The sequence below is a fragment of the Homalodisca vitripennis genome, chromosome 7, assembly GCF_021130785.1.
Source record: "Homalodisca vitripennis isolate AUS2020 chromosome 7, UT_GWSS_2.1, whole genome shotgun sequence".
In the NCBI taxonomy this organism is placed as follows: domain Eukaryota; kingdom Metazoa; phylum Arthropoda; class Insecta; order Hemiptera; family Cicadellidae; genus Homalodisca; species Homalodisca vitripennis.
Genome location: NC_060213.1, coordinates 97,633,828 through 97,657,277, shown reverse-complemented (window position 1 = coordinate 97,657,277; position 23,450 = coordinate 97,633,828). Strand labels below are relative to the sequence as shown.

Here is a 23,450-nt window from a genome sequence, read left to right as displayed (position 1 = left end):
CCGTAATTAAAATAATAATCAGGATTGTAAGTCCTATTGGCAATATGTAGTGAGTGTATCACACAACTGGTAATAATCAGAGTTAGGATGATAGCCAAATTTCTTTATTGATCTATTCTTAATGAACAGCAATAGTCACATATTAATACAAAGATATATAGTAAAATGAACTATTATACATTTGTATTCCATTATATGGGTAACACAAGATGTATTTTGCAGTTTCCATTCTCTGATACAGGTGTTAAAAGGCTGGGTTACAAGATCATGCACTCTTCTTTCCAGGGCACTCCTCTATTGTTTCTGAAAGAACGTTCCATAGCTTCCAGCTGATGGTTTTTCTTTAAAAATTGCTGTGCGATATGAGGGCAGAACATATTTTGTTGTATGGCAGATGTCGTATGAATGAAAGTCTTTCCCTGTTTGAAGATTCAGACTGTGAGCATGTAAAACAACTTCTTGAATGTACAGAGCAGAGACTGTTATTATGGCGAATGTTTGCCTGTAGCTTTTTTTGGGTTTCAAGGTCAATGAGGATTCTGATGGCTCTTTCCTGCAGGTTAAACACCCTATTCAGCAAATCCGCTGTACTAAGCAAGCCCATACCTCATATGAGTTTCTACCTATGAATAATAGGCTGTTTCTAAATATCTAATCCATTTTATTCGCCGAACAGCATGTGTATCTGTGCTTGACTTTTTGCAAAGGCTACCCACATGCTCTGTCCAGTTAAGACTCCTATCCAGGATGACTCCAAGGAATTTAATGTGAACTTTCTATATCAGCTATTTTTGGAATGTAGTCTTTTATTTTACTAAAATTAAACTGTATCGTTTTTTATGGGTAGCCAAATCATGTTAAATCACATTTTGACCCAAAAGAACTCCAAAAACTTATTTACAAATCTGTATGCTTTCCCCTCCCCAACAAGTAACTTTTGTGGGATGAGGGTCCTTTTTTAATTTTCAAATGTAAACATAGATTTTGTTTCACCTCATTCCCTTTACTTAGTGTGTAACATTTAGAAATAATTGAGCAAGTAGTATTTGACAGACTTGTGACCCACCTGGAGCAGATAAAAATAGTTTACCAATTGCCATATACTGAATAAACTTAAATCTATGGACATTATTGGTATAACAAACAGCTGGTTTGTGAGCTATCAGTCAGGGCAAACACGGTAGGTGAAGTACAAAGAACTACACATGGCTTTAAAAACTCCTATCGATCAAACCCACAAGGATCAGTCCTAAGCCCAGTTATCTTTGCTTTATTTGTCACTGATTTTCCAATCTACAGCCAAGTCTAAAACACCACCCGTGTAAAGTATATTGATGACACAATACTCCTGATCAAGGATGCTACTGCAGGAGCAAACATGCCTGTAACTTCCTTCGGACATAATGCAAAAAAATTACTTGGCTGTCAAAAACAATCTTTTAAGTTTCTTTTGTGAGAATATGCTCTTCTCTTTGACTTTCTTTCAATGAATCAGTTGTATATCGCTGGGCCAAAGTATGAGAAAAATTTTTCGTGACCTCCCTTTTCCACAATCTGGAAAAAGCAGCTCCCTGTTTATGGCAACTGCTTTATTGCGAGGCCTCTTCCTGAAATGAGATCTTTTGAGAGATATCAGTTCCTTGAGAGAAAGAACCTTTTGGATTATGCAGCTCGCATATTTTAACATGCCCCACGAGGGTACACTTCTGGGTGGTTTATACCTTCCAGTTGAACCTACACTGGGTACATCAAAACCTGATGTGTCACATCTGAGCAGCCCTATGGATGTCCAGGAGCGGCATATCACTAACCGCAAATGTTGGGATACTGGGGTGGTTTAATAGGTACAGTGTACTTCGGAGGATGGCTATTGGAGTGGGTGGAGCTCCCTTAGTGTTTAAGGCTGTTACTAGCCTAGACATGAGGGAGGGCTGTCTCATGTCTACTATGGCTGGAGAGGGTGGAGTTGGGATAGAGCTCAACTTCCCTTTTTACAAGGTGACATGACAGAAATATTGCCGGCTACCCCTCCTCATGGGATCTCAACAGTAGAGGACCCCAAACTTTACCTATCCTTTAGAAGCAAGCACCAAGATCCTTTCAAGCCTAAGTGTGGTGAGAGATTTCTATGCTTCTTGTCCAAAGTGAACAAAAAAATTTTTATGGTTAGACACATAATCGAATCACACTAGATCCAAAATAAACTGTATGAATACAATTCTGGAGTTCTGTTACTCGCTCGGCATCACCCTTTGATATGCTACAATTTGAATCTGTAAAAATCCCTCAGCCTGCCCAAAGCACATTAGATAGCATGAGTAACATATTCAGAGGAAAGTGAGGTTAAGGCCACGAGTTTTGACTTTTTCATTTCCTGTCAGACGCACATATCGTTCTCACCAAGTGTCTGTAAAAAGTGGTATAGTGCACTTAACATTTAAATTACCAAATTACAGATAACTGACAACTCCCTCTAGGCCTGGATGTTATAATATGGCTACAAGGAGGGGCAAGAAGAGTATAATGTCCCTGGGAATTTCTGTACCCTTTATAAAATCACAAAAGAATTAACAGTATTAAATTATGTTACATAGTGGTTCATATAACACTGACACTAAGATTTCAGTATTAGCAAAGTTCAAATAAAAATGCTGATGCAAAGGGTACTATTAACTTGTTTATCAAGTATGACACATTTTTATCTTGTCATGAGATAAGACGGGGTTTCTTCAAAAGAGTAACAATTAAGTAATCAACTGCGGCAATTATTAATTTTTACAACCAACAATTACATGAGGACTGGGAGGAGTAGGAAAGGAAATAAAACAACTCAGTTTAAATGCTTCGTAATAAATAATATTGTTATTCATGAATGTTTAGTTTCCAATTCGACAACGAACTGACAAAACTATGTAGGAACCAATGAAAATCAATGTCAAACTAATTATTATTACAACAATAGTAAACAAAGTGAAATTCGCAAAAGCTACAGTTGGCACAAATAAACAGCTACCATTAATATTTACACATTTATTCTCAAGAACAGGTCATCAAGAGAAAACCAACTGAAATACAAAAATAATTGTACTAATTCCATCACATCTCTAAATTTAAGTAATATCAGTCAAGTCCAGTGCAAACATTAATACACTAAAATATACAAATAAGAGTTAGCCACGTAATAAGAGATAAGAACTAAAACTGCAATGGAAGATCAAGTTAAAAACAATGGATTCAAAGTACAATTTTTGTGATACAGAAATATTTGGTGAACATTTGAGCGTACTAAGACATTTTACTTGCAACACTATTTTGGAAATGAAACTACTACAAATGATCCTTATAGTATAAAGAAATGTTTTTATACTCTCCGAAAGATTTAGAAAAGGTGATGTTCAATATGTGAATGCATTTGTGGGTCAACCTTTATTAGAAAATTACAATAATGAATAATAATTTTAAATTAGAGTAGTGCGAGCACAAATCGAGTTTCTCCAAGTTTTCGAGTACTGATCAATATTGTCTCATCTTTCAACAAGAGTTTCCTTAACTGTTAAGTACCAATTTTTTAATACAATTCAGTTCGGATAAAATTTATGAAGTGGTTGGCAATCCACCCACAGTACTTATTTGAGTTTCTAATTTAAATAAGAGATAGAACTGGATAGGTGAGAAATATTTACAGTTGCAAAGATTAGACCTGTTTTTCATCACATAGAAACATGGTTGGAATGTAAAAGGATGACTTGATTCTCTATGAGCACCTTGGCAACCATAAGAGAACAATTATTATTTACTGGCTCTCTTCTTCTGGTTGAAAAATGTTCAGTGGAAATGAAATGTTCGAATTACGATCCAGCCTAGTGTTTCTGTATAAGGAGTTAAAGGTCTAACCTCACAATTTGGTACAAGCAGAGCGATTCTTCCAACTGTCAAATCTCGCTTAATAAATCTAGCTTTTGTCCACTTTACCCACAAAGATAAAGGTTCTGATTTGATTGCTATATATTTGCTACGGAAGAGTACGTCAACGTGTTAAAGATTCTATCCCATATTTATAAACTAAAAAAAAGGGCTTGGTTTGGTGTCATGTAAAACTGTTTAGTTTGCACAAACATAGCCATGATTGTATGTTTTTTAGATTCCATTCCATTTTCGAATTTAAATTTTTAGACAAACCAGAAGTATTGGGTGACTCAATTGTGGTACTCACACATTGCTCTAACTATGTTTAATAAAGTAAATTTATTTAAGTATTTGTTTATTGCTATACAATATTTCATTTTGAGACTAAAAAATAAATAAAAATAATCACTAAACATATTTTAGTATATGCAGGTGGAAATATTTAAACTTTTATCTCTAGATAATTCTACAAGGCGTCTAAGATTTGTTTAGTTATTTTTTCAATAATAAATTCTTAAGCTTCAATTTGGAATTGACATTGTCTTCATAAAAAACTAAGTAACAGTTTTAAAATTAAGATTAAAAAACGATTAATGTTGTTAAAATTAATTTATTCATACTTGAAAAACTTATTAAAGCCTTGTCACTTGTTAAAGTTTATAAATAATTAATTATTTTCCTAGCAAGTTTTGTCATGAGAAGTCATGTTGAAGTATACATAAATATAGCATTGTCTTATAATCCGATTGGAAAGCACAGATTTTCCATAGCGACATTAATAATTTTCTCATTGGTTTTTAAAAACTAGTTACGATTTTTATTTCAGACTCACTTCAATGTCAAATGCAACACAAGTTCCCTGGAAAAACAGCCAAATGGGATACTATTTTCAAATCTCTTGATAAATTGAAGATTTTGAATTCTACAGACATCGGTTTTTAATCACATTGAATTAGTGCGAACAACAGCATAATTAGTTTTCAAACTTTAAGAAAAGAAATAAGTACACAAAGGTTATCCGTTTAAATAAGCCTAACACAGTGAAACATGTCAGACAGAACACAAGTTTTGCTTGTCAGGTTTGCGTAATATGGCACATTACATCTAAAACATACTTTCCACTTTATAATACATTTTAAGAAAGAAAACCCTCTGTCACTACAGATAGAAACTAACAGTTTATACACTAAAAGAACAATTTACAGTGCCAACTTGATACAAAATAATAAAATCGATGAACACAACTACTATCGTATTAACAAAATTCACAACCATGTTAGAAATGTATAAACTAACAATTAAATTAAGAATTGAGAATCTCGTATATTAACCCAAAGAAGTCACACGTTTAACAAAATAGATAAATAAATTAATGTACTCGAGACTAGCCTCTGCCTGGTAACATGATTATTCCTAAATGACCTAAGGCTGTAGCTCTAATTATATATAACATTTACAAATGATTATGCATGTTTCTTAAAAAATTATGGAATTACATTCAAGTTATAGTACTTGACTCCTAATTTGTTCACTAGTAAAGCTAAGAACACAAACAACTGAACTCAATTTTACAAGATGTATGAAACTACGACTATTGTTCCAAGAGAAAAATAATGTTTTTGTCAATGACTATTCCTTAAGCTAAATACCTAAAAACAATAAAAATGAACATGTGACTCCTGTGGGCGGCCTAACATATAAGACATTTAAACAATTTGTACTTGAACTCCTAACAAATAAGTAATTGTTGAAAATACAACTTAGAAAGTGTGACAAGTATCCTTACATAATTCCCGACTATTGGTTTCAAGTGGAAACGGAAACATTAGTTTAGAAACACAAATACAAAACACTTAACTAAACATAATATTATGTAATGTTTTATTATGGGACTCCCAGATGTATTTTACGAATAAGGCCTTCAATTTCAATTTTTTTATGGTGGTCTTATCATAAGAGAGCAATACAAACACAAATATAATGACATAAACTATATTAAACAAATAAATATTTAAAACTAGACATCTTTTTTTATACCAAAAAATTTTATCATGGAAAATTTACACAAATGAAATGCTTTTAATGGAAAATCTATATAATTTGCATTATTTTTACTTTAGAAAAATGGGGGCTACAATTAATAGGTTACATTCAATTTGGTAAGAGCACATTTCCTGATATCCAAACGGATAACAAAAACCCGAATCATTATTATGATTCAACATCACTGAAGCTTCAGTTTTATCCAATTTCCTTCTGAAACCAATTTCAAAATATTCTGGAGGTCATGGACTCTTATGTTAGAGTAGAAGCGTACTCTACCTTTAAGAGTCCATGGCCTCCAGAATATTTTAATAAGTATGCTAAGGCAGAATACATGTATTTATAATTAGTAATAATTGCCACTAGTAAAACATACGATTCCTGCATTACCGGTCAAAACTACACCTAACAATCAGCAAAATAAAAGGCTTTTATGACCTACTCCGTACCAATGTTTCCGCTCCACCGTGTCAACTGGGCCACCACAAGCCCTCAATTGTTTCATCTAAACTATAAATTCATAAAGAAATCGGAACACCTAACATAGACATTACCAATTCAATCAATATTCAAAACATGCAAGATATCGAGAAACGAAAGTGAGTCGAGACGACTTGACGCCTAGAGAAGTGACCGCTACAGTGTTTGTGCAGTGTATAAAAAGATTGGAGTGACGGGAGGGGAGGGGGAACATTAGCCGCAGCCGCCGTTGTACCGTTTGGAGCGCAGCGCACGCGGCGAGATGCCCATCTTGAGTGAGCGCATTGCCATCGCACGGTTGAAGTGTCGATGTGCCTTCACCTCCGTGAAGTCAGAGTCCAGGTTAGAATCGCACGACGACACCACCGTGATCAGCACACCCAGCACCTTCAAAGTGAATTGGAACATTTTCACTGGAGGAAAAGATTGTCATAGCATTTTAAAATTTATTAAGTTAGTTATTTATACATAAAGTAGCCTTTTCGCTATTCAAACGAAGTAATAACAAGTCTGAAAACAATCTTTTTTTGCTACAACAATTTCAGTTCTCATTCACTTGTCATCAGGCACCGCACAACACACCAAGTTATTAAACATTCATAGGGAGCTGCCGAAATTTTTAACCACAAAAACAGACTTTTAACAGATGAATTAAAATTTAAATATCTGGGTATTCTTAGGAGAACCACTTTCAGTAAACTACAAAAAGTATGGGGGGAGGGGCCACAAAGAAGGTTCCCAACTTGATCGAAACTTTAAAATTCCAAATGGTTATAATATAGTGTTTTTATACCACATTCAAATCCTTAAAAACAGAATTAAAAAAAAATCAAATCAGATGACCTGTTACTATGGTATGCTACAAAGGAAATTTTAAACATACATGAATATTCCACTGTTTAACAATTCCTGAATAAAAAAATATTTTAAACAATTGCTATTTTTTACAAGATATACCTCAAGTCTTGTTACCATTTGAGATTTATGTCTTTGTGCCCTATGAAAAATTTTCACCATAAGGAAATAAACTGAAAATTTTTCTCCTATGAGTATGAACAAATGCCACAAAACTATTTATCTCATTTTAGTGTTCCAATAAATAAAAATAAAAATTAAAAAATAAGATCACTTTGCACATACAGTGTGAAATATAGTAGCAGTCACCAAATTGGTTCTGAATAAACTAACCATGAATGATGGAATTCAAGCTTTTATTCCAGCTCTTCATAATCAATCTCAAATTATGTGTTATTTTGAAAAAAGTGCAACCAAATTTTTTTTAATGCTATGAATAATAAAAAGGTATTGGGTGCATTTATTCAAAATTAAAAAAAGATTTATAACAACTTTTTTGCATAACAATTCCTTTACGTTGCAAAAAGCCATCTCGTAACCATTTAGCAATTACGTTTTGACTGGCACAATGCCAATTTGTTCGTTGTCACAATTTATTTTCAAGTTATTTGTATTTTTCACGTTATTACACTTGGGTTGTATTTCAAATACTTATGTCACATCACTGTAAAGGTTCTCGAAAAATTGGTATTGTTAATAAAAGCAATACTCTTAATTGCAATGTTTGAAATTAGATTTTTTATAACAAAAGAATATCTACCAAGAACGAAATAAAATAGGACGGTTAACATAGCTACAGCCCGACTCGATTAATCTACTCATTTTTAAACAGGAGACGTCAAGACTTGCTTCAGTGATCATAGGTGGAGGAGATTTTCCATAGAAAATTCCATAAATATGAGATGGAAACTATATTTAAGAACTTAGAGCTTTGGTAAGACTAGATTCCTGCCATATGATCATGATGAAGATCCCACCAAATTATAAAACTACAAACAAAAACCAGTTTTAAATGGATAACTCATCAACACTATACCTGAATACTTCTAAGATGGCAGACAGTATTTAACATCAAACAATACAGGAAGGTTACCACTTCCCTCTCAATACAAAGAACAAAAACTTCCTAAGAGGATTAACCATGCTGACCAAGAAGATGATGATGAGTACGGTGTAGATGTGGATGTTGTTATCGGGCAGGGCTTCCATGTCTCTCAGTGTAGCCAATGCGGGCTCAAATTCTGGCCTCAGCTCGAGACAGTGGCGCAAGTGTAGCGTTGCCTCCTGGTAGTGTCCGTACGCCTGTAACAAACATATTATAAATTTAAAGTTCTACAAATACTGCTACTTGTAAAAAAATGTAAAAAACTTGAGGGGGTTTTTAATTATGCACTATCCTACAGGAATGTAATTTGATCAAAGGAAAATTAGATGGAACAAGGAAATAAATTATGCAAAGGGTGCTATTACTCCTTCACAACAGTAACTTTTTTTTAATAGCCAATTTTGTAATCTAGATTAGATGTCGAAAGGATGTAAATAGTTCATTTAGAGCTTCTTGGTTGCAGACTTAGAGGTAGGTAAACTGAAGCTAAACTCAACATTCACATTGAATCAACCCTTCCCACCATACCTACGTTACACGTAGAAAACTCCATGACAATGAGAATATTTCTTCACCTAGATTACACTACATTTTGTAGTCTAGGTGGCTAAGATGTCAAAACGCTGGATAGAGTGCATTTGAGCTTTTCCCCACAAACGTTTTTGGATCTCTTCAGACGAACATGACTCTAGATGTGAAGTCTGTGACAGCGTCGGATTCCAGACACTGCACTAAGGGGAAGGTGAACTGGAGCTAAACTCAACATTCAAAATAACCTCCTAATAGACACTAAAATCCTATATGTGAGTACACACTAATGACTGGTGATCCTCCTAATGTAGACATAGATGCCTAGGAGAACCTTCACAGTGTTAACACTTGAAACACTGAAAAGGAGGGGAGAGACACTTATTTCAATAGACAACATTTTTTAAATATCGTACCACATTACAACAAACATTAAGTGAAACAGTTATTTAATAAGTGTGGACAAAACTATAGGTATAGCATTAAAAAAGCAAAAGTGAACTAAAATGACAAGTGTATTATTGAATAGGTTATCAGAATAGATGCCAAGCTGTCTGGAGTACTATTAGGTTACATACTAAATAAAACACAGTTAAAGCGCTCACCTACTCAAGTAAGACTATATTGGTGTTATTGAGCATAGCATTTCAAATTAAACATTATCATGATATAAAGTTCAAAAGTTTTCTTTAAAATATTTCAACCACATCTGCTGTTCTTAAGTGGAAAGAAAAGTACAGTCCGTCATCATTATGTAAAATTTGCCATGCCTGTTTTAAAACCTTTAACCTATCTCATAAATTATATTCTTTCACATAATATTTTTCTCAGTTTTTGAAAAGAACAAGTCATTTTACAGTATCAAAAGGTTGACATAACTTATCCTACTAGTTATATACAGTATAGACCTATTTTCATCGTTCCATCTATGTATAAAGCAAGATAATGAAAATGTGTACAACAAATCGATTCATGGTATATCTTACATAATGTAATAGTCTGTATTGTTGAAAATTTGTTTCATGACAAGTTCATCTACAACTATTACTGTTGGAAAACTTGTAGCTCAAGTCCTCAACACCTATGAATCAAATATTTTTATACACATGACTACACCCAATCTTATTAACCCTTCAACGCGTTATTTTTTTTTTCATGGTCATACTCCCTCCTGCGTTGATTTTTTCTGGCGGTTTTTTAGAGATTTTGTGTTTTATAAATAATATAAGCAAATTACCCAAGTTTATAATTATTTTATTATACTTCTATGTTGTTAGTGTTTAAAATTAGCCAAATTAAACAAAATTAACCTACTTTAGGTTAATTTCCCTAAAAGCTAGCTAACCTACAAACCATCCCCAACTCATGTTTATAAAACATAACAAATTGTTCCTGTCAAAACGGGATTTCCTTCTTCAAAACAATATAGTTAGCTTGTAAAACTAATAATAATAATAACTAAACAAAGGAACGTAAAACACACAAAAATATGTCAGTTGAACATAACCATCACACTAACAATGACTGTAAACAACAACAAACGTAAGCTGACAAACGATCGGCTGCACGGCAATGACGTCGTCTTGAATGCAGCTGATTTCTCAGATATTTTTTCTAAAGATCGATTTTTCGAGATATCGACTCAATTAATCGAAAGTTTGAATCTTCTCCTTTCGATTGGTATACATTTTTCATTGAAAACATTCGATAGTCGTCTGTTACAGCTACAAAAATAACCGACTACTCCATGACGTACTCAGTACGGCAAAACGCGATCTCAAGTAAAAGTGTCATGACGTACCTAGTACGGCAAAACGCGTTGAAGGGTTAAAGCACCTGACAGGGTTTTTTTATTATCTTTTTCTTCAACAGTTAGTCTTGAATGGAATTAGAGAAAACCAGTTAATATTTTAAAAACGGTTTGAGTTATAGGCAGCAGTCGTTTTTATTGATAGCCGAAAATTCTATTAGACCTGGAATTGATATATTAATTCAAAAGAACAGTCCAGTGAAATTTCATCTAGCATAGGTCTTGTCGAATGCTTCAAAGGGAGTCTTTGGAGTCAAATTTTGACCTTGTGTTTTAGGACATTTTATAAGGTAGATTAGTACTTACCTAAACGCTGAAATCTAAAACTGAAAAATTATGGTTTTTCTTTAGACATTTTACTCACTATAAACGCAACCTGATATGCCCCAGGGCATTGCTGGACGACTTTCCCTAGGCGCTTCACTCATCTAGACTTGCCGTCCATCCTCAAACTCCCGCCGACCACGTACATCTTCTTTAATGTTCATCTACTTGTTATCGACTTTACTTCATTAACTACACTTCAGCAAACGCACCATTCTCCCCCAGCACTAAAGTGTATGCTAAATTACACTAATACTTCTGCTCTCCAGTAGTCACTGGGACATTTGTTTCAGAAGCTGCTCTGAGGGGAATCACCCCGTCCTCCACAGTTCAGTTCAGTTCACTCACTATAAATGTAAACAAATTGAATATAATAAACAATGTTTACACAGAACAGTTGATTACATTTGACAGGCTCACTCAATTAATATCACACAACTTTAGAGGCCAAGATGGCATTTTTCGCTACTTTAAAGACCAGTGGGGTGTAGACCGGAGGAATGTTTGACTAGGACTATATTCATCCCAGGGACCATAAGAATGTCCATGTAAAATTTCAGTACAGCCAGTTTAGTAGTTTACACGTGAAAGAAAAACAATCAAGCAAAGGCACTTTCACATTTATAGTATTATTAGGATTGTACAAACTATACCAATAGAACAATTAATATTCAAATCACATGTCTAACTGTTACAAAAAATAATCAAATATACAGTTTTATTTTATTTTGTGAAGTGCCTGACAGAAACAGCCTTGCTGTTAAAAGACCCCACAAATTAAAAAGTTTTAAGTGTTGGTTTGTTGTGATTGTAATATAAGAAACCAATACAAGCTTTATTTGCAACATTACTTCTAACTTCTCCCAACTCACTTTGAATATCTCCCCAAGGGTGAAGTACTGCTGCCACGCACTCTTGTCTGGGGGCTGCACCTCCAGGGAACGCCGAGTCAGGTAGATTGCATCGTCCAAGTACTGCAGGTTGAACATTACACGTGCCAGGTTCAACAATACCTGCACAAATATACAGGTATTTTTCAGGGTGAAATATACCTTCCACACATGTTGCCTGAGGGGTGAAGCCCCCTCAAATATAAGATGAGTCAAATACAACTAGACTTTTATTTTAATGTTTTGTAAAATAAGTTAATCAGACTGCCAGCTGCACATGGGTATACCTAAGTATCTCCATAAGTATAGTCTTGTACAAGCCAGAATTACAACAATTTAATTACTAGTAAAATTAGATTGTGATATGTCATTTATCAAACTTTGAAAAATAAAAGACCACTAACAATATTATGAATTTAAAAATAGTTCATAACAATATTCAAGGTTAATTAATCATTTAAAAAAGGGATTTTCTTTTCAATTTACAATTCGCCGTTGCCTGCTGAGAGCAATAAGTAAATATGATTTAAATTAATTAACAATGGTTAGTTGGAACTTCATGGTCAACGCTAACATGAATTATACATCAACTGGCAGTCTACTGCAAGTGGTAAAACAAGTTTAAGAAGACTTATTTCTTCTTTTCAGTCTAATAAAGTATCTGTACTGAAGACTTTAAGTGTTCAACTGATTTATATTTCCAACACAGCAAAGAGCAATGCATACCAACAAGTCAGCTCTCCAACTCTCTAATAATTAATTATTGTTGAACCTATACTTTGTTGCATTTGGTCACTACATACACTTTTTAGAAGTCAAAATCTCTTTTATATTGCCCTTTTTGTTCAAAATTTATTTTGGTTTATTTCCTCAAAATTTTGAATGTTGCAAAAAAATGAAAATTTCTATTCATACGGATAGATTGCATACTCTTCGAGTTAATAGTTCACTTCATAATTTTCTCCATCAATTTTGCTTTCTATGGTATTCTGTAAGAATTGTTAAAAGTGATGAGAAACAAAAGGGTGGGAAGGCACTGTAAAATAAATTCAGACTCCACATCATAAATAACATGTGATTTAGGAAGATTAAATTCTTTGGTTGTTAATACTTGAAAATCTAAAAGCACTTAAATAAATTTTACCTTCATGTTACATAAATTTGTATCTACATATCTGTCTAAAGAAGTTTTTTATTTTCCATAAACAAATTTAACCCTAGAGCTGGTACGAAATGAATTTTCGTCGCCAAAGACCTGTCCGATTTGGCAACGACGAATATTCGTCGCCAAAGTAGACATGTACAGTTATTGAAATTTTAGGCAATTAAGGTCATATAAATTATTTTTATTTGATATATTCTGGAACAGCATTAACTATAGTACCAATTTACTGTTCTTAATTCGATTATTGTCTTCTTTGTTTACCGTAAAACATCGTACTCTATGGACAGCTGACGTGAACGTAGTACGGGTCAACCACATTGATGTGAAACTGTAAACAAGTGCCGGGTTTTGTGTTTGAGGTTACGAATCCAATAGTATTTGTGGAAATCGTATTTTATAGTGTTTTAGTGTTATTATTGTTTTTTTTAGCTTTCTTAGATTATAGTTTTAGTATGGATGAAAACTTTAGAGATCGATAAATCTAGTGACGCTGAGTGAAAACTGAAACTTTGTATATATTGTACATAAAATGTAAATAAGGTAAGATTAAAAATTATTATTTTATTTTATTTTTGTTTTATCTGTTATATTTATATAAATAAAAATGCAGTCATGAGATTATGTTTACCTACGAAAAATAATATTAATTTAGAAATCTACGCATTTTTGAAAATAAGTAAATACGTGTAATTTTTCATACAAAGCCCTGTAACACATACGTTTTGAGGTAAAAGTTACAATAATTATATATTTTTGGAATCAGGACAACATTTTGAACAAGTTATACATTTACAGTTTTGATATAAAGCTTATTGCTAAGCAGTTACACAACGGAATATTTACAAATATAATGTCCAAAAAATGTTTTCTTACATTTTGTAAAAAAAAAACAAAAATATGTTTCCATGGAAACAATAAGATATTGTTATTATAATGCTCTCCATATTATAGTTGTGAATACATTGACATATTATAATAATGTATATTTGGACTAACAGTTATGAAATGTGATACATTATAAGAAACGTCTGCGAGGCTGTTAAAATAGAGTCGCCAGTACAGAGTGACACCATTCTAGGGTTAATGAATAATAATCAATCAGCTGTTTGTATATTGAGGTAATATTTCGAGTTGATTTTTTTGTAAAACTGGCTGTTTTCGTTTGCACAATTTTTGCTATAGTTTGATTTTGGGTTAACAATTTTGGTATCAGATTATATTTTGAAATTGTAAATAAATATGGTAAATCATATGAAATATTTATACTGATAAATCATATCATATAGATATATTTTGAATTAACATGATTTTCAGGTCATGTAAACACACGTGCTAATTTGATTTTACCAATGAGATGAAATATCTAATTAATAGGTAAAAATAAATAATTTTATATACATTATTTATATACAGAAAAGTAAAAGTTTGTACCTCTGCATTATGAGGTGATACAGCCAGAGCTCGCCTGAAGCACTCAATCGACTTGGTTGTGTCGCCCTTGATCCGGAAGAAGTTGCCAATCTGGTTGTACAGCTGAACTGATTTCGGCTTCTCTCGTTTTGCCTTCTTCAGCCGCCGTTCCAACCCCTCGATATCCAGCTCTGCATTCCGCTTCTTGAAGATCAGTGCCACCTGCGGCTCGGGCACGTTGGGATGGTTCATCCGGTTGGCGATTCCCACCAGATTGTCATAGTATGTAAAGTTAACTGTCTTCCCACAGTCCAACACCTCATCGTCAATGTCCGACTCAGACCGCTGGGCTGTCTTGTTCGCCTCCGCTTCGTATGGATCAGACCTGTCACAAGTACTGAATAAGAAACTTCTCATTGAATCTATAAATAAGGATATTTGAGCAACAAATCTACGATTAGGGCATCAAATTATCTTGAAAACTTTGAGTGTTTCAAAATTTATTATTTAACTTCTTTCTATTAGTCTAATTTTCTAACTACGACAGATAACATTTTTTAAGTAACATTTAGCAAGTAATTAATAAATGACACTTTCTTTACAAAGGTAAACATACAATTAATCTTACAACTTGACAGGATTATATTGTTTAAGATTAATATTATTAATGACAGGTGATTTAAAAGGATAATAGAGTTACAGAAATTTGCCATTGTTATGTGTAACAACATAAGAAATACAATGTTACAAGACAGGTCTGATGTATATAATGCATAATGTTTTACCGGTAAAACTGTTTTATGTCGTGATTTTTCAATTCTACTTTTCCTGACTTGATGCTGGATGTCTGGTATGTATATGTTTAAAGTTTTGGTAACTGGTACATTTTAGTTGCCGAGCTCTGATTTTGGTGTGATTATCACCATGCTTTTATTATATGATTTACTTTTTAAACTTTTTTTGGTTTGGATGATTTCTTTCTTTAATTCAGGGAACAGGTGTAATTAATTCACTTATCACTATGACAGGGCTAAAGGCCAGATGGTAAAAAAATTTCATTGTCATGGATAAGTACAATTCCGGAAGTGAGCATTCCTCATCTTTTGTCCAGAATGTTTCCTCACAACCACCATTTCAAAGCAATCTCCTGCATTTATCGTGGTCCCTGGCTGTACAAACTCCACAAGCAGAACACCTTTCTGGTCCCAAAACATGGTATCCTTGTCATCAAATGCTCGGCAATGCAGAAGGCTATAGTTGTCATAATAGGTCTAATAATTTAGTAAGGGCAGATTTTAATAAAATAGTGACCAAATTTTGCACGTAGATTTAAGCAATAATTATCTGGATTCTTTCTCCTCCAAATTTTAGATTGTTATAAAATTTATTAACCTCTATAAAACAATTTTTAAAACCATTTTCGTTTTATTAAAGAAATCCCTCCAAAAACATAGCCCTTTCAAATTATGTAACAGACAACATTCATGACTAGATACTTGAAACAGAGAAATTTATATTTGACAGTTAAAGTGTTTTAAACCATCAATAAAAAAATGTTGTTTTATAATATCCAATCGTTATACACCTCTCTTAATTTTTAAGAGAAGTTTAACTTATTGTTTGGTTACAGTAAAAATTGTATTTCTAGCATGTCGGCTACGGAGACATACTGTGCAGACAGTTTGCTGTGCAATGAAGAATGGGGTTACTTGAATTCCAAACATATAATCTTTCTACAGAAGTAACCGATTACTCAATTTGTATTAAAATAATGTTCATGAAATTTCAATAATGTAGTGAACGTATTAACTTACATCTGGATGAGTGTCAACATAGCTAAATGTAGTTAGCCTGGAAACTTTTCATATTTTATATATATATATATATATAATATATATATATATATATATTATATATATATATTTAACACTCTTATACATCTGAAGACGATTTTTACTTAAATATAGTGTTAATTTAAACAATTTTTGGTACGGTTATTATTAGAAGTAATATATAACTTATTAACACACAAAGTAAAAACATATTTAGTAGATGCTGCGGCACTCGAAGGGTTAAAACAACAAATATATTGTCACTATTTTATTAAAATCTGCCCTTACTAAATTATTAGACCTATTATGACAACTATAGCCTTCTGCATTTTCAAAAGTACAATTAAAGAACAGTAAGTATGACAAACTATATGAAAATGTACAAAAAAAGTGTATAAGAAATAATTTATTTCACATTTTTTAAATGGTAGCCTATTTTGATCAAACACTGTACCATAATAATCACGATTGTTTGTTTCCGTTTCGTGGAAGAACAAAATCAGAGCGATTAGAAAAACTCAGAGATTGAAACATAGTTTGTAAAGATATAAAACATAAATGCTTGTAGAAATCTGCTTTGCTATAAAAAAAGGGAAGATACATATTGACAGGTCTTTTTGAGAGAATATGGTTCGACGATAGGCTATACCATCCAGGGAGTCTTTATGAGGTTAAAAGGTTGGAGTTAACAGATAAAACAGCCTAGTTCTTTAGGTTTGGTAGGCCTATCTTTCTCATCGGTAAGTTCAAGACTACCACAAAAGCCTATTATTAAAAAGCCTTGTGGTCACGGTAAATGTTTACAAGCTTAATTATTTTGTTCACACATTTTTCGATTTTTTAAATAGAAAGTAGTACTATATAATCAAAGTTATTAACCCTATTCTGCTCATTCTCCTGAACAAAAGTACCTGGCATAGTACAATAAGTGGACCTGATGATTATATTGCTTAGTATTATCATCGATACTTCATATATTGGATAATAGAACTATCAATCGATACTAATGTATTTAACTTAATACATAATAAAGGAACTATAACTATCAAACAAACAGTAGGATAGGTAACAGGAATAATCTAGTTTAAACAATAAAGAAATCGTACCAACAAAACAAACATTGAAACCAAGAAATAAACAGGTTATTGTCTTTCAGTGCTATTTTGGTTATTGTTCTATAGTTAAAATTTTATTTAAATGAAGTCACTTGTCAAATATAGGTAATTTTCACCATCTTAAAATGCGTTTTATGTTGCTACAGATGACTTACGCTATTAAATCAGAATTAGGTAATTACATCAATGGGTGTAATGATGCCATTTTTTTTATTCATTTAGATTTAAAAACCGGATCTTCTTATCGTACTTTACGCGAGAACTATAGGCCTATATGCTTTTAAGGAGTAGAAATCACAATAACTATGCTTTTTAAAAATGGAAATGTTTCACACTTATATATTTGTGTACAGTGCTTCTTGTTATCTATTTTTATCAGTGTTATCTGCTCCTGATAGATTATCTGAGTGTTCTGTGGGCAGAACAGCTTAGTACAGAACCAACAACCGTCTCATGTAGAAGTCTTCAATGCCTTGTAGATAATCATGGCATCCATTACTAAACTACTCCAGTGCATGAACTCTAATAGTCCATTAGTTTTGAAAATTGGCTGCAATATGATAAGCGGCAACCATGACAGTCAAAACATTGATAGTTCTAATTATTTAAACTACCGAACAATAACAAACCGAATTACGTTAAATGAATTTCATATTATGGTATATTTCAGCTATTTTTTTATATATATAAAAAGTGATAATTTAATTATAAGTTAAAAAATATATGTGTGTATATGAAAAGCAGTGTAAAACTTACTTCTTAATATTTTAAAGGATGTTTATCTGATAGCTTGTGACACAAATAACAAATTTAATTGCTATTGTAGTTCTAGTCATTACTAAAAAAACCAAACATATGATTTAAAATTGTTCGAGTAATCTTTAAACAATTTATTTAAAATACCTTAAAAAACAGCTGGTGTTAAACTAATCTCAAATAACGAGTTAGTTCACGTATTTTTAACACATAATTTGGTTCGCTGATTCCATTGTCATGGTGGCCACTTATTAAACTGCAGCCACTGTGGTTTTTCAGAGTGAGAGTATAAGCGCAGATTCCCACAATAGAATCCGGTAACCAAACTATCAATTGGAAATACCTAACTATCAAAGACAAGAACATTCTAATTATAGTTATTTACAATTATTTCCAGCTTTTTTTAATGTATATAAACTAACAAATGTACAGGGATCACTCTTCTGGCTGGTTTATACCTTCCAGTTTAATCTACCACTGGGCACAGCAAAAACCGATGTGTCACTTAAATCTGGGCAACTGGGATGTCCAGGAGCGGTACACCACTAACCGCAAATGTCGAGATTCTGGAGGGTGCCACCCCCTGCCTGCTTTGACTGGAGAGGCTCGTTCAGAGCTGGCCTCACCTTCTTCTGGGGGAACATGACTTTGAGATTAGTGCTCTAATTTTTCCTCATGGATCTCGATAGGAGGCAGTCCCTACCCCCTAACCTTACCCACCCTGAATGTCCTGTCACTCTGGAAGCAGCGCTAAGGTTCTTATAGGGCTAAGTGCAATTTATAAACTTCCAGTCCAAAGAGAGAGAGAGAGAGAGAGTACAAAATTATGACAACCTAATCTAAACTTAGGCTGCAGTATAATAAGGGTCCAATACTCGAATGATCGATATTTAGATTATATCATATCATTGAAATTCATGAGTAAAGAATCCTCCATTTAAATAATTAAACCAAATTAAGGGTAGGGTCCGCTTATCGTACCCTACCCGTATTATGTATGTGAAACTATATTCTTATATGTAAAAGGAATATAATGCACTTAAGATTATAGAAAATAACACAACTCTATTTATACTAATTTTGAGCACTGTAGTACTTACAATGGGTAGGGTACGATAAGCGGACCCGATTTTTTATATCGAAATTGGCAAACGATATTACTTAACTATAACAATCGATACTGATTAAATTATTTGAACAGTTAACTCAAATAATCTATATCAACAGCTGTAAACACTTTCAAATAATACACGTAAGGTAATATTTCGATTTTACATAAATAACATTTGATCATTAAAAATGGCAGTCAATTTTAGATAAATACATGACATTGCTTTGAAAAAAGATGACATATTTTACGTGGTTTCAACATGTTGGACTCGTACCGAAAAACCCATTATGTGAAATTTGTGGGAAAGAAACAATTGTAACTGTGAGAGGAGCAAATATGGTTGTCTTCAGTTTTCCTAATTTTTGTTATAATAATTAGTTTAATCACTGTAAATATTAAATTAATATTTTAATATAAAACATATGATTGTTATTGAAGACTATACTTTTATACCGATTGATGGTCTAGGATTTGTGATACGAATATTAGGTATCGATGATTACATTCTTCGATACAAAATACCGGGTCCGCTTATCGTACCCTACCCCTTACAATTATTAGCCTACTTAAAGGTAATCATGTATGAAAATATTTAAATCGTTAACATACTGTAGCCTTTATATAATGTAATAGCAGAAAGGGACGGACTGGTCGGAGCCAGATAATACCAAAGTACCCCATAGCAATTTAATAATACAAAACTCATATTTTGTCACTCCGGCTGTTAATTTCACATTTACCAAACTTACTTAGAAAGTATTAAGGACACAGACAAATAATAAGGCTATTCTAATAAGGAGTCCCTAAATGTAGCCTAGACTAGGATTCGATTAATAATTTGGTTCTGAAGCATGATTGAACGGTAACCCCTAATCAATGTCTAAATAGGCCTAATAACTCAACTGCAATTGCTGCTAACTAAAGATAGGCTATGTCAAGATAATACAATCATTGTAAGCCAGATATCTACACCTTAGGACATACTATTATTGTAGTTAACCTTCCACATCTAAAGGTCCTATTTATTTTAAAGATGTAATTGTGCATACCTATCTAATTTCAATAAGATTAAAATCTAAAACAAAATTAGGCTTTAGAGATAAAAGTGCAAAATAACAAGGATAGCACTCACCTGTGTGATGTTGAATTTATTGACTGGCAGTCAGTGCAATAATTTTCTCCACTCCGTTTTGTCCATGTTTTACCATAATGAACCGTAGATGTTATTATGTTGAAAATGGGATCATCAATGTTGTCATTAGGCAAAACTGAAGTAACAACACTGGGAAACTGATTGACTTCAATTATTTTTCCGTCTTCCACATTCAATTTCCAAAACGTTGATGTGCGAGAATTCGTTTGAAGTATATGAAATGTTAGAATGTACAATGCCATGTACGTTATACACGGCGATTCACTCATGTTTGCAGTTTAAATTGCAACGATTTTACAATACACAAAACACTTTCTCATTGCACTAACTATCCTGGAATCAATCTTCGACCTAGGAATCAGCAGAACAACAGCACCAGCAAATCAGCAAGAGGAACAACTGAACACTGAATGGTCCAGGTCCAGGTCCGGACAGAGCTTTGAATAAAGGAACAAAGCAAAATAAAAAAATACGTTATCCGCTCAAAGGAACAGGAAAATGAACTACATAGACATGTAATATCCAAGAAACAAAGTTCTTTGATGTCCGCATATATAAACCAAAAACGTGTTTTTAGTTCTGCGTGGAAAAGTAGTCTTTTACTGTTTTATTGTAGTATAAAAGTAGTAAGAAAAATAATTAAAATAGGGGAAGAAAATATATATTATTACTACTTCTTTTAGTTAAATTTCCTAATGCCCTAATCATTTTCATTGTGATTGGCTTTACAAAATCATCCAATACTGATGGGAACAAATTAAGAAATATCCATCATGTTATTTCAGATATATTTATAGACAATAGTCAGTTAACGAAACCCCTGGAGGCCTGATCACAAATTCTACCCTACTGTCCCTGTTATATACTGCCTAATAACTTTAAGAACTAAATGATTCAAATTATTTATTCAGCCGATCTACAAATTGTAATAGGCTATGTCTAGTGAAAACAACATTCAACTACAAAACTTAGCTGCGTGCAATAATTAGAGTCCGTGCACAAATAAATGGCCATCAGGTCATGTACAAAAAATATAAATAAAACTAAGCATTCATGCAGGTATTAAGATTAAACAATAACCAACATTAAAAAAATGACTACATGTAAGACAATAAAGATTTGACTAATAGTTTCAAATAGTGTGCACTAGTTCATGTCCCTGCACTAATTTATTAATTAATATATAACAGGTCCTGCACTAATACAAATATAAATATAACTAGGCATAAATGTGGATATTAAAACTAAAACTATGCATACATTTTGTGAAAGACTACATCTAAGAATACAAAGCAGTCATGATATGACTAAGAACCATTATTTTAATCAGAGATCATTAATTCAAGTCCATACATCAATCGAAAGAGTATTGGGCCATGCAATATATAGATAATAACACTAAACACATGCAGAAATTAAAAACAAATTAATTTAAATAGCCAAGCAGAAGGGAATGGTCAGATTCAAAATATTCTGTTAGGCTGTAGAAAGGAGTGTCTGACATTCAGGATTTTATGACAGGACCAAACTTCTGTACCTTGAGCTGTCTAACTGTAAGGGGTATGGAGTTGAACATTTTAGTGCCTATAATAGGGAAGCAATTTGAAATCTTGTGTAACCTAGATCTATTTACATAGACATCAAGGCATTTCCTGGTTTCATACCTATGTACACCTGCATTAGTGATGTAGTCATGTTCTTTATGCTTAATTGATAAAAGACATTGGTATATACATTGTACACTGTCATAATCTGGTGTTGAGAAAACAGTGGTCTACAGTGTTCAAGCAACTGTGCTCCACTTAGTGCCCTAAGGGCTTTTTTCTGTAACCGAAGAACTCTAATTACAGTGGCAGAGTGTCCCCAAAGCCTGGTACCATAAATAATGTGGGAGTGGAAAAAGGCAAAGTAAGCTAACTTAACAAACTCAAAGGGCATTTCTGCTTTAAGCTTTCGAAGCACAAAATTACCCTACTTAGCTTACTATACAAGGCATCCCAGACAAGCTTCGAATCAAGATTAAAGCCAAGCAACTGCACTCCCTCCACATTAGCACCGTTGTTGCTGAAGCTAAAAGTAATCGACTGAGTCTTGTCCTGAGTTAGGCACAAACTGTTAAAACTGAACCAATATGAAGCATTTGTAAAAAGGTTCTTAACACGTGTTTCTGCGTTTTTACAGCCCTTATGAGTTGCAAACAAGGTTGAGTCATCGGCATACAACAGAATATTACCCGCTACATTGTAATGAATATCATTAATAAAAATGATAAAAGGAAATGGCCCCAGAATTGAGCCCTGATGCACTCCATGCTCAATAACCAAGGGGGTTTGAGGTTGTACCATCCCAGGTTACAGATTGTTTCCTTTGATGTAAGATTTCAAGATTTTCAGGGCGCAACCTCGTACGTTGCACTTTTCTAGCTTCTTCAAGAGGATCACAGTCGCAATCGAAGGCACGTGAGAGGTCGCATAGCAGTATAGGAGTGGAACTTTTTGCTTCATAAGAATTAAGAATGGCCTGAAGAAGTGAGTCCACAGCTTCGACAGTAGATCTATGCCTTCTGAAGCCAAACTGTGCTGGTATCAAGAGGTGATTTGACTCAAAAAAGATGCAGAGCTGCTACAGCATGACAGATTCAATGTCCTTGGCAAACATATGTATTAGAGATATAGGTCTGAAGCTCGATACCTCGTTTTGTGGACCCTTCTTGTAGACGGGGACAGTCCTCGATGCCTTCAAAACCTCAGGGAAAACCCCTTCGGACAGACACAAATTTATTAAGTCTGTTAGAGTAGGAGCTATAATATAAATAACCCTTCTTAACACATCCACAGACATGTCATAGATGTCTTTACTCTTGGAACTCTTAAAACAATGCACTACTTTTACTACTTCTTCAACGGTAAGTAGCTTCCACGCAAAATTAAAAGATACCACGGCAACCGAAGTTAGATATGCATTCCC

The 23,450-nt window shown here is 33.3% G+C and overlaps 1 protein-coding gene across 1 annotated transcript; it reads right to left on the bottom strand.

The window, feature by feature from the left end:
* Window positions 1–2,834: 2,834 nt before the first annotated feature.
* On the bottom strand, window positions 2,835–20,898 carry LOC124366086. Its single transcript, XM_046822317.1, has 5 exons — window positions 20,463–20,898; window positions 14,538–14,901; window positions 11,924–12,064; window positions 8,434–8,586; window positions 2,835–6,816 (listed from the first exon to the last, which is right to left on the bottom strand). Exons 1-5 carry the CDS (start codon window positions 20,750–20,752, stop codon window positions 6,643–6,645), a joined length of 1,122 nt encoding a protein of 373 aa, XP_046678273.1. The 5' UTR covers window positions 20,753–20,898; the 3' UTR covers window positions 2,835–6,642.
* Window positions 20,899–23,450: the final 2,552 nt, after the last annotated feature.

What these genes read in the sequence shown, in the direction of transcription:
- LOC124366086 (XM_046822317.1), bottom strand. Translation starts at nt 20,752, where the DNA reads ATGAGTGAATCGCCGTGTATAACGTACATGGCATTGTACATTCTAACA. An exon ending in TATCACCTCATAATGCAGAG is followed by an intron (nt 12,065 to 14,537) that starts GTACAAACTTTT and finishes ATATTTGTGCAG; the next exon opens with GTATTGTTGAACCTGGCACG. An exon ending in CCCTTGGGGAGATATTCAAA is followed by an intron (nt 8,587 to 11,923) that starts GTGAGTTGGGAG and finishes TGTTTGTTACAG; the next exon opens with GCGTACGGACACTACCAGGA.